We start from the raw sequence: 12,542 nt of genomic DNA, 5'->3' as shown, positions 1-12,542 counted from the left end.
CCTGCCCACCATATTGCACCTCACAATTCATTTACTTCCCGTTTTAACATTTACAGTAATTTTCATTTAGTGACTGCTTTAATACAAAGACCTAAACATGAAATCAATCTGGGCCACATAGCAACAGATGAAGCTCCGTTTGGAGACGTCAGCCAATCAGAGCTCCTTATGTGGCCTGAAGTTTATTTCATGTTCAGGCCGCATTGCTTTAAATTAAAGAGAAAGGACAGAAAGACAGAAAATGAGAATTATTTGTAAAAACATTTTTAGCATTGTAATGCATCATTTACTGGAAAATTTAATTTGGAAGTTTCTTATCACATTTTAATAAATAAATACTGAGACATTATTGTGGTGATACATGACAACCTTCCATACTACTGTCACAGTGTAAGAAAGGGCTTTGGCACCAAATTGTGACTGTATCTGATTTTAAACCAGCATCACAGCTATAGACACATGTCAACACTTCCATATGAGTGGTGCTGAATGGTGCAGAGGTGTGAACACAATTTGTCTCCCTTCAGGTAAATGGTGTGTGTGTTGTGTCTGACCCTGTTTTGGGACAGCAGGCTGTGGCTGAGCTGTTGACGCCTGTTCTCTCCAAATCCACACACTCCACTACTGTGTATTTCTCTGAAGAAGCACTCTTCTCTTCATCACTGGAACACACATGTACACACACAAATATACATTAATACCATAACAAGTTATTGATAGCAACCACTTTCCCCAAAGGAACACACAGAGCACAGTGATATGTGAACAGTGATGCATGCTGAACTGACTGACAGAGCACACAGTAAAACAAAGGATGGAGGTGTTGAAATGGGGGAAACTGTGAATAGCATGAAGGAAAAGCATCAAAATGTACAGCAAATGGAGAAAGTCAACTGTTTGGAGTGTTTAGCTACAATACTGTTTACTTTGTAGCTACAGAGCCAGCAAATAATAGGCAGGCCTACAAACGGATTTGGACACTGATTAGACCAAAATTGATTGTGCCAGCCGTCAGTCTTGCTTTGTCTCAGAGAACCACCAATAATCTCAATGAGGCCTCAATCAAAGCAAAACACCTATAAACATCCAGATACAATGCAACATTTGAGGTGCTACATAACATAACAATTATTCAGCATTAGTCATTTCAGACAACAAGCTGTCATGTGGTATGAAGAATATGTGACCAATTTAGAATCTCTGGTTATGGCTGCATTTGTGACATACACATCGGTATCTTTATGCTTGATTAAAAGTTGTCTAATTGAGTACTAACAAAAATAATATTCATCCTTAACGTTACTTAATGTACAGAAAGGAAACACAACAAGTCTTAATTTCAAATTTCAATACTCAAAAGAAAAGCTTTATCCTTCCTGCATAAAACATCCAGTAATATTTTTGTGTCACAAAGCTTTTAGTGGTTTCTCTGACATTATTTACACACAGATCCTATGATTACAATATTTCATTTCAGCCAGAGCCCAGTGGATAAATCAGAAGGCCAAAAATACGGGTGTATAATAGCTTTTCACAGATACATGTATATCAGTACAGGCACATACAGTTTGAGGTCATTAAGAAACAGCATCTCCATCACAGTTTGGGCCAGGCAGAGTGAAGGAATTTTCACAAGTAAAAACAAAATCAATATTTCATAGAATACTGATATTATATGATTACGCCTATGAGCAATTCATATTTCATTTTAATTTCGCAAGTTTTATTAATGGAACAGTATTTTCACATCTACATTTCATTTTTGTGACTGGATTCAAATTAGTAGCATCTGAAATGTAAATGTGTATCCATCCTTCTAGTTTAAGATTACTGTATTGTTTTCGGAATATACGCACTAGTACACAACAGGCCACGCTGGATGTATGTCTACTGTTCCTGTGAGGAACAGTAGTGTGTGGACTGTTACCACAAATAAAGGAAAGATGGAAAATGTTTTTCGTTATTCATGTTACCTCTCGTGCAAACATTTGGCCGTAACACACTGAACCATTATCTTTTGAATGAATGATGTTGTCTCTAATGCATGATTTAAATCAGTTGTGTTTCTACTATCTAGGCACCTACCAATGTTCAGTATTTGACTGTTTGCACATTACAAATTCTTAAGCAGTTACATCATTGTGCATTTTTACCTAGGTTACAGTCTTAATGGCTGAGCCATGTGGGCAAAGCAAAACATAACAATGAAATAAACATATGAATAATAAAATCCAATTGTGGAGAGGATGAGGCCACTTCAGGGTAATTTCACTTGTGACATTTGAAATAATAAAATGGTTTTAAATTGGGTTAAGATACAAATTGCCTGAAAACTGAATAAACTAAAAACTGCACTTGGACAACACCTTTGGTAGAAATACATGCAGAATGGAGATAATGAAATAAACAAACAAGGAGCTGAAACCAAAGATCAAAACTGGGAAAGAAAAGTTGGTGGTTGACGTGACAACAAGACTACATCACGGCTGCAGGCTGATCTCTGATTGGCTGTACATACCGATAAGATTTCAACACTCTGAAGAAGACCACACCCACAACGCACAGCAAGAGAGAGAGGGGAAGCTCAGGTTGTAAGTGTTGCTCAGTTCATCAGACAGTTGTTATTTACTCAGACAGACAGACAATATAATGCAGCATCAACAAGGGGACAGAAGGACAACGGATGACCAACTGTAAAACCTGTGGATTTCAGATAGGCAAGTACTTCACTACAGAGACACTGTTGAAATTCAAATATGAAAACATCCATTGTAGGACTGACAGGTGGCTGTGGAAAGCTTGCAGTTTCATAATTTGTGGAGGATGGGGGCTGTAGTGTGCTTGAATTCATGTCAGTTCAAATGGATTTTAATAGTGAAAAGTTTTAATGGTGGAAAAAGTACTGCAATGTTGCTAGGTGTTTCATACTTGAATATCATTTTAAAGTCTAAATGTACATAATTATTAGTATTTAATTGAAGCTTGGAGTACTTTATCACCACACAGACTTAGCTATGTACTGTCTCAGCAATTCTGCTATGTGAGGTATGGTCACCACAAATTGTTAGACACGGAAAGAATGAACATAAAATATAAGACAACTGAACCAGTCTATGGCCTATTCTTTGGGGTACAATGCCCAGCTGAAGCAACACACACATTAATATTCTGACCTATAAATTGGCTTTGACCCTCTGTGTGGTCTTCTGGTGCCAACACAGTGCACAGGTGGGAGGTTCATTCAAATGAGGCAGAACCAAGCGAGCTGTTGGTATTTTAAACGGAAATTGGATCAGTGGCCCTGTCGAGACCTGTTCAGACCTGGTATTAACATCCGTCTCAAGTGATCTGATCACAAGTGCTCAGCTCTAAGTTCAGGTGTGAACGCACCCAAGATGCATTGAGGACGCATTTGAGATCTGATCACTCAGACCACATTCAGAGGAGGTCTGGACCACATGTGTCCACATTCTTTTAGCAGTGTGAACGTGAATGTGTCCTGGACCACACTGAAGGACCAACTACTCTACTGACGAATTGTCTAACAAACATTATAATATTATAATCTTCATGAAGGAGGATTTACTGCAGAACTGTTGTATTAGACTACATCACCTTTATCTAGGTTTTCCTAATAAACTCACAACTGAGGACAACATGGAACATTGTATATTTATTTAAATAACAATGTGTCTTATTTCCAGTTGTTGGAGTTTCTGTAACCAAGTTTTTTTGCTGCTTCACATCCCAGCTAATTTGTTATTTTCCTTATTACAGCAGCTAATTACCCACTGTACATTTAAACTTACAATAGTTCTGCTCAAGCAGTTACAGCTGTTTCTTTTAGCATTTCTCGCCAATTCCATAGTTGTTCACACACTATTCAGATCTGATAATTACTTTAGCTTAGCAGTTAGTGATAGCTTCTCTCGTGCTCTCTCACTCAGTGAGTGATCTTGGATCACAAATGAACTTGTTCATAAAATTGTGGTGTTTTAGCAACTTCGTAGAGAACTGTGATGTTTATCTGCTGCCTCACCGTGGACACATAGCTCTGCTTATGCACAGACCTGCTCCTGTTTGTTCCTGTCTGTACACAGTAGCCTTCAGTATTGATGGGCTACTACTCGTAACATGTAACCTATCAAATAGTGCTGTGCATGGTAATGATTCTGATAATATCAGATCTGTTGACCCTTGCTCAAAAGGAAACTACAGACTTGCAGTAAATGTGCAGAAACAGTGGAATAATGCTTTAATTGTGAGTAAACTCAAACTCTCTCCAACCAGTAGATGTCTTTAAAAAGGTCTAGGGCCCATCTCAGATCTTGATGTTAAATCTAACGCTGCTGCTACAGGAACTGTGACAGATACTACGTCCACACTACTACTTTTTTATTTTAAAAAGGCATTTTCAAACGAAAACGATCTCTGTCCAGATTAACACACCTGAAAACACATACTTAACCGAGCAATCACGTATACTGGGCAATGTCAAGCCTGTGTGAACAGGAAGTAGATTGTCTACTCTGCAGTTGATTAGTTGGAAAAAAATACAACGAATGAGGATCAGCAAAGACAGTTGTAGTGTTAATATACAGAATTTAACTGCATAACAGCTGCTAGCAAAAATGACAAAGTCAGTAACACTTCTTCATTATCATAATTCATAATCATGGTGTATTTACCACTGGTAGTCAAGGCTGATGAGAGCCATCAAGAGAGACCATGGGTGTCTACACCATAATTTCCAAAGGTCTCCGTTTTTGCCCGTTCAGACTACCGCACAACGGGGGCCAGCAGCCTTTCCAAAAATTGCAGTTTTCGTATTCAAAAGCTCTGTCATGTAGACGGGAGGCGAAAACATAGCAAAAGAGATGCGTTTTAAAACAAAAATGTAGTAGTGTGGACGTAGCAAGAGGGATGGTGTGAGGTCTCCATTCTGGTAAAGAGTGTTCCCCTCTCGCATTTTGAGAATGCCAGGATCACAACCACAGCACTCAAATTGCTACTAATGACATTTACAGGGCTTAAAGTTATATAAAAAATAAAAAAAAAAAAAGGGGGGGAGGGGGCGCACAGATTCACTTCTCTTTAACAGCATGTGCTTTGCACCATTTATTTAAAAATACTATATGTCAACAGTAACAGTGCAACAGCTCTAAAGTGCGATCTACTTTGAAAAACTTCTGGGTAATTATAATTTGGAAAAAAAAAAAAAGATTTGCACATATACAATATGTGCTTTGCACCATTTTTCTCTATTCTCCATAAAAGTATGTTCAATGTAACAGACAACTGTAAACAATACAATAGGCCTACTATAGCAACGTTCAAGTGTTTCCTTCTGGAAAAACAGATAATAATGAGAACTAGAAAATTCCAGGGAAATTTTGAGTGCCACGGGGGGCTACTGCCGGGATAAGGGTTAGGGTAAAAAATCTTCTCTGTGTCACTGTAGCGATGAAATCACGCAGCCCTTAGCTGTCAGAGGTCAGGTCAGGAGCTGCAGTTGCCATGGCAATGTGAAAAGGGCACTCCTCTCAGCTATTCTAGCTGTAGAGGAGTGCCTCGGAGCTGAGCACCCGTGGCACTAATTAAATAAATATTGAAGATTAAAAAAAAATACAGTAACATTGAAGTCCTTAAAGAACTGGTAAACTGAAGTTTAAAGTGAAATGAAGAAGGCCATTATCACTTATTTCTTCATTGATTTTATGTTGTGAACAAAGAAATAGTGAAGGACAGATCATGTTCAGCAATTAACGTTTTTTTTTTTTTTATTTATTTATTTATTTTATAAATGGCAGACACGGTCAGTTATTGAGTGTCAACCGTAACGGTCGCTCTCGGTAACGTAGTTGTATGTTGGAGTGCGCGGACAGCATGCTGGTGCATATAGTAGCTTCCTCGCCCGGCTCTTCAAGCCGCTGGATCCTATACTGCCAGTGTTGCCAAGACCCGCCCCGCTCTGCTTCTGATTGGCTAGTAAACGGGCGGGAACCGCTTTCCTCTCATACCATTGGTTGGTTAAGTTTATTACCTTGAACATGATAAACTGCATCTACAACAAATGCCTAAGTGTATTGACTTTTCGTTTTTCATTTTTTCTCTCACAGCGTTACACCGGAGATCCAGCATGGTGCCGGAATACTTTAAGCCCTGCATTTAGTCATGTAGCACAGCTATGTAGTGTGTTTTTGTGTGGATGTGTTTGGCGAACCTCTTAAAGACGGCGGTCTCAGTCTTGGCATCAACAGTGAGGCTCACGGTTTCTTTCATAGAGCCGTTGATGACTGTCTCTGTGATGCTGCGCTGCTCACAAGAGGTTGTTTCCTCCTCCGCTTTAGATCTCCCACAATCCTTAGGTGAGGTGGAGGAGGGACAAGCCAAACCGGTTCCCAACCAGCCATCACAGTCTGAGGGTGTTGAGAAAGGTGAAAAACAGGTCAAATCTGACAGATACAATTTTGCCATTTAAGTTATTTCAACACATAGGAACTCACACCGACCCCAACAGAACACATATTCACTCACCAGCACGATTTTGGATTATTTAGATTCTGCCACTAAAAGATAAGCAAATTTTCTGTGTGAGTGTGTGTCTCCAGGTTTAGTGTGTCACAACGGGACAGCAGGAGAGTTGGGGCGACACACATCAGTATGTTGGAGGGCGTCCTGGTGTGTGTGTGTTTGTATCTCAAGATCACATGATGTTATATAAACCACACTCTGGATTAACATAGACATGCATATTAACACATCTCACCTTCAGGCTGAATGGGTGCATTGACCCCAAGAGGGTCCATTGTCTCTATGCTGGTTTCCATAGCAACAGGAGAATTGCACCTCAGTGGGTCTTTAGGGCTGAAAAACAGCAATTTCTATTTATGAAGCACACAGCCAAAAGCAAGCAGTGGTCTGCTGTACCTGCAGCTCTGCCTGCACACTAACAAGAAACGGTAGCAGAGCCTGTCACGATGTCCTACCTAACAGGGGTGAAGTTGGAGAAGTCAGCCCAGCCCGTTTCAGAGTTGGCAGCAGAAGAGGCGCTCCATGCTGTCTCAGGGGGGGCTTCTGTTGAAGAGGTGGAGGACGATAAAGGAGAGGGGGCAACAGGGTTGTTGGGACTGGAGGCCGGAGCTGTGGATGTGCCCGTGTCCATGGGGATGTCATCGAAGTTTGCTGTCCACACTGGCCCTTAAAATAACAATGTTAAAAACACATGAAATCACTCAGAAAATGTAAGGTATTGATAAAAAAAAAAATAAAGAAATGTCCTTATCAATTAAAAAAAATAAAGAATAAAAGCAGGCATCACATTTGCACCAGCACTGATGTGTAGTTGTCAAAAGGTACACCAACCTGTGTCAACTTCCATTCTGTCATCAGTGCTGGGGTTGGAGACTTCAAATGGATCTCTCTTTCCATCCTCCTCCTCTGAGTCTGTGCTCTCCTCACTGTCTGTGCTACCTGAACTCCTGAAATGGACACACAGACTGAGGGTTATTTCCAGACCTCAACCTTGTCTGAGTTCATCCTCTCATCATACTGGAGAGTGCAATAAACTCCACAATCAGACAGCTTGGCTATTAAGGCATATGCTAAAAATGTTCAGTGTTTTTAACAGTTGTTGTATGCTTGTATTAATTACTCAGTTTACTAGAAATGCTTAGAAAAGCAAAGAGGATATATTAAGGTCATTTTTCTAGGAAGTTTTTTTTAAGCTTTTCAGACAGACAGTCAGTAACTGACATATTAAAACAATGATAGATTAACCAAATACACTATTGGGTGTCTCAACATTTCTTCAACCAGAATATTTTAAAACATCCTTTACATAAACATCCAACACAGAAACTCCTGAACTTAAAAACTCAGAAGTAAAGAACTGAAGAAGAACACACAATGTGCTCATGTTTACTCATTTGATGCTTTACAGTTAAATGACTTTGCAGATGCTCACATTTTATAATTAACTCTGCATGTTTGGTAGTACAGACAATTTTAAGAGGGATGATGGCCTTGAAGCTGTAGAAGTCACATCGGAGTTTATTCACAAACAAACCATCTCAGTGCGTGTGTGTGCGTGTGTGTGTTTAACTGACCTGGGGCGTCTCTGAGCCTCTGGTGCGAAGGTGACATCTTTTTCATCCCAGATATCTTCCTCATCTGAACCAGCATCTTCAAACTGCTGGATTTTCTCCTTACAGCGAGCCTCAAACAAAGCTATGTTCGCCTGGGGAGAAACAGAAACCGAAACATACACACACACTTAGAACAGTTTACATCTATAGTACTTGCACATACAAACTAGGGTTGGATCCTACAGAACAAAAGCCACTCAGCCGTGAAGCAGACATTAACATGTTTACTGCTCAATGGAGAAAAATGACAGCACATCCATGTCTGTATCTCACACTGTGCTTTGCTCAGCTTTTGGTTCAATTGCATTTCTATCAAGATGAATCCTTGTATTCTATACAGCTGCCATACATTTGTTTTATGGAAGAGTTTGAATTTCTTATCTTATTTTGTGGAATCTGCTTCTACATGAATGTCATATTACAGTGATATCAGGAAATATAAGATATGTAATATTAACAACACATTTAATTTGTTGAGAATTTCACTTTCTCCTCTCATTCAATAACTGATGAATTCAAGATTAATAATCAAAGTACTTACACTTTCATTTGTATTCAGTGAAAAATTGATGTCTGATATTCTATCAAAGGGAATACTGCAATGTTAAAGAGAACAGAGTTTAGTTTAGTTAGGGTCGTTAGGCATCCACATATACACACAGGCAGACAAGCTCTAGCACACAGCTGTCACATTTCATATTCAATACTGCAGGAAAAACTAAAAATTATTCTTGTCCCACACCAGGTTCATGGTAATGTAAAGACAGCGCTGAGGAAGGAGGTTTTTAGATAGACACTTTTGTTCCTTTACATGCGTGTTTTGTGTTGTGAACTGGTCAAACTAAGAAAAGCATACATAGGAAGGTAGTAGGAGAAACAGTGCACCTTTATACGACAGCCAAACCGGTCACTCTAAATGTTGCTTATTTTCCCCAGATATTGTTCCTTATCCAACATCTAAAATATTACATCAATAATTAGAGGAAAGTTCAATCATTTAGGGGAACTGTTTGCCATCTTACACAAAGTCCCACAGCATTAATATAAGCTCAAGTCTTAGCCCAGCTTAGCACAAAGACTGGACACAGAGGGAAACTGTGATCCTTACTCTGTCAGGGGTGAAAAATACACCTTACAACAACTCCTTTCATACATACATAAAGCAGTACATAGATTAGGACAACAACTTGTTGGTGTGTTCAAGTATCTCTTTTTGTTTGCTCAAAAGTCTAACACCAAAAAGTCTCTTACAAACAAAGACATGAAAAAACCGAAAAACCTTAATTTTTACACAATGAATAATCAAAATAGGTGCCGATATATTTTCGGTCATACAATCCATTATTCGACAAATTGTTTCAGTTATATTATAGATATTTTTTTCTTTTATGCCAAATGCCGTATGTTATTACTGATAAATTCTGATCCATACAATTTGCCTACATTAGTAGCAATACTAGTCTTACGTGTAAAAGTCTGACATTTAAACTTCCTTTACTGGTATCAAACATTCATCCTCATTAATGTTTAGGTAGCATGCCTAATATGTGCACACTCAATCTTGTTTAACGTGTAGAAACTTGAGCGGCTTCCTACACATTCATGATTCATCTGTCAGAAGTCCCAGAGTCGAGTTAAGATATTTATTTCACCACATCCAGGTGTGAATGTAAAGTTTTTACAGCTAAAAGGCTTGACAATACAGATTAAAGGGCAATTACTTGTTGACTTCTTGATGGACAAGGTAGGACAGTACGTTATTCACATTAAGTGAGCCAGGCTAGCAGTTCCCCCTTGCTTCCAGTTTTTGTACTGACAGCTAAACACACCTAGGACTCTCTCAGCACTGGAAACCCATTGTTTAAATTAATAAAGCTTGTCATCTGACTATGGTAAAAATCCTTCCTTTTTAATAAGAACTGTTAAGATGTTAAGACTTTTAATTAGCCTCTGTCATTAAGATCAGGGTCATTCTAGTCACCTATAGCATCTTTCCAGTAGGAAACAAGTAAATGAGGCTGCAATTAACAGTAGTAAAATTACCACCTGCCCACACATGAACGCAACAATTCCGTTACCATCTGCCCACCCTGGACAGGAGCTTGAACCAGCCTACAAACCCCAAGTCTGGAATTCCTTCATCTAACCACTCTTACTACTATTCCCCAATACTCAAAATGTAATATTTAATATAGTAAGGACAATAATTGTATCCCAAATTACTCTTCACCTAATCCCACTTTACCTTCCAACTTGTGCATTCATGACAACTGGTAGGTATCTGACCTGTAAACGATGTGTTTTCTTTTTAAAGGACATCAGTGGTGCAAAAGATGTCCAGTGTACAATCGTTCAGGCCTTGGGGAAAAACCAAGTCCTCTCCTTGTAGTCTCCACAAGGCTACAGATACTTTCCAAATATCCTGACTGCACAGATGGGAAGACCACCAGACAGACTTTACACTTAAGTGGAATGGGAGCACAGCACCAATACAGCAGTTCTGTCAATTACTCGCTTCAATTTCACAAATTTAACAATCTTACATTTTTTTTTCAACAGAGATTTAATCAAATTTTGTGACTCATGCATTTTCTTTTCCAGAACTATATATATATATATATATATATATATATATATATATATATATATATATATATATTATATATATATATATATATATATATATATATATATATATAATATATATATATATATATATATATATATATATATATATATATATATATATAAAACTGTATAAACACAGTTGTTTGCACTACTGACACAATTAGGACAGATCTTTTCATTCCTCTTTCTGCTAAAAGAAAACCCCTCGTGTTGTTTTTGGAGCCTTACTGATGCTGTTTAATGTTCCCAGTTACTACTGTAACACTTTATTTGGATAGTTTGCCTACAGAGAGATTACAGAGTATTTGTAACATTTCAACAGATTATTAGTTGAGATTTATCAATTCAACTGTTTCACTCACCTTAACCATTTAATGGTTTACTAATTGTTTGTTGAATATTTGTATAAACATTGTTGAACATTAGTTGAGCATTTGAATGTTCAAAGATGAATGAAATGTTAAAAACTCTCTGCAGGAGGACCATCCAAATAAAGTGTAACCGTTATTACTTATTACTAGTATTTACTATTGAGTGAAAGCATTTTAGTAGAAGACTTCCCATCTTCATAAACAAATGCATGTATGTTCTATTAATCAAACCTTTTGAACTTATTTCATCAAACAACTAAAACTTAAAGAATTAATGTCAGGAGATATTCTGAACATTTGTATTGGTATATTGCTTATTTCATGTGGCCCAATTTTTTTTTTTGTGACAAACAGTCTGATAATGCAAAGCTCAAAATCTACATCAAATGAAAATGCTCTCCATCATCCCACAAGCTGTTTGTTTAAAGTGAACCACACATTTTAAATCATTGATCAACTACCAGCTCTCCAACAACCCACAACCAGAAGATTACACCCCCAAAACCAGCTTGCCCTGAGGAAGGTAGAAAGGGACAGCACACAACAACAAAAAAAGCTGGATATGGTCTCATTTCTTAAATAAATAGGGCATATTTTGGGAGCTATGGCATTAGTTTGAATTTGTTAGCATGTCATGGTTTTTTGCCTTTTTCTGCAGCAAACTGGAAATTTAAGGTGTCAGAAGGACTTTGAAATCAATATCAAAATTAAGCTGTAAGACATCTAGTGGCATTCAGATTTTAGTGTCAACAAGAATGGAATCAAACACGTGTAATGACACGTCGTAATAATGGGACTGAGAATAAAGAAGTTAGAAAAGCTTTCTCTTTTAAAGTTATATGCAAATAAATGAACAAGTCCACCCTGCCAGCTTTTTAAAGTCATAAGTGCCCTGTCCCTTCAGTGTTACACAGTAATACTTAGACAGGAAGTCTAGTCATGCAGGATGAGTACTCACTCCACAACATCGTCCTGATCAGCAAACTCTTCATCATTGAAGCCGAACTGCTCAATAAAATTGGACGTCATTTGTTGCATCTGATAATCAGAAAAGGCCTGGCAAAACCCAAGACCAACGATAATGATATAGTCTTGGCTCTACACAAAGCTGGTCATTACTTGCAGTACAGATACATAGCAAATATATATATACCAACAAAGAATTTATAACATGTAGGCTACACAGGTTAATAGCTAAAAAAGCACAAACATGCATTTACAATCAGATGCCAAAACGCTTAAATATTACTTGAGAAAAAAGTGAATTGTATTCTATTCACAGTAACTGTAAAGTTTCCTAAATCACATTAGTAGTTGAGTAAATTAATTCAAAACAGGGTACAGAGATGTTTCTGTAGCTTGTTACTGTGCATGACCCATAGTCACAAAGCATGAG

General features: G+C 38.0%; 1 protein-coding gene across 8 annotated transcripts in view; it reads right to left on the bottom strand.

The window, feature by feature from the left end:
• ppp6r3 (protein phosphatase 6, regulatory subunit 3) overlaps positions 1 to 12,542 on the bottom strand; it is a 31,680-nt gene that overhangs the window by 3,874 nt on the left and 15,264 nt on the right. For 3 of the 8 annotated variants that reach the window (XM_056388401.1, XM_056388403.1, XM_056388402.1), the window contains exons 16-24: positions 12,105 to 12,202; positions 8,689 to 8,743; positions 8,109 to 8,239; positions 7,366 to 7,481; positions 6,990 to 7,200; positions 6,770 to 6,867; positions 6,224 to 6,419; positions 2,519 to 2,536; positions 555 to 662 (exon numbers count right to left, since the gene is read on the bottom strand). In XM_056388401.1, the coding sequence (XP_056244376.1) occupies positions 555 to 662; positions 2,519 to 2,536; positions 6,224 to 6,419; positions 6,770 to 6,867; positions 6,990 to 7,200; positions 7,366 to 7,481; positions 8,109 to 8,239; positions 8,689 to 8,743; positions 12,105 to 12,202 (1,031 nt within the window). The remainder of the gene's footprint in view (positions 1 to 554; positions 663 to 2,518; positions 2,537 to 6,223; positions 6,420 to 6,769; positions 6,868 to 6,989; positions 7,201 to 7,365; positions 7,482 to 8,108; positions 8,240 to 8,688; positions 8,744 to 12,104; positions 12,203 to 12,542) is intronic. The other 5 variants (XM_056388404.1, XM_056388405.1, XM_056388406.1 and 2 more) reach the window with 4 other exon arrangements.

This window comes from Seriola aureovittata, chromosome 10, assembly GCF_021018895.1.
Source record: "Seriola aureovittata isolate HTS-2021-v1 ecotype China chromosome 10, ASM2101889v1, whole genome shotgun sequence".
Classification (NCBI taxonomy): domain Eukaryota; kingdom Metazoa; phylum Chordata; class Actinopteri; order Carangiformes; family Carangidae; genus Seriola; species Seriola aureovittata.
Note: the sequence above shows the minus strand (reverse complement) of the source record. Positions and strands in the feature narration are given on the sequence as shown.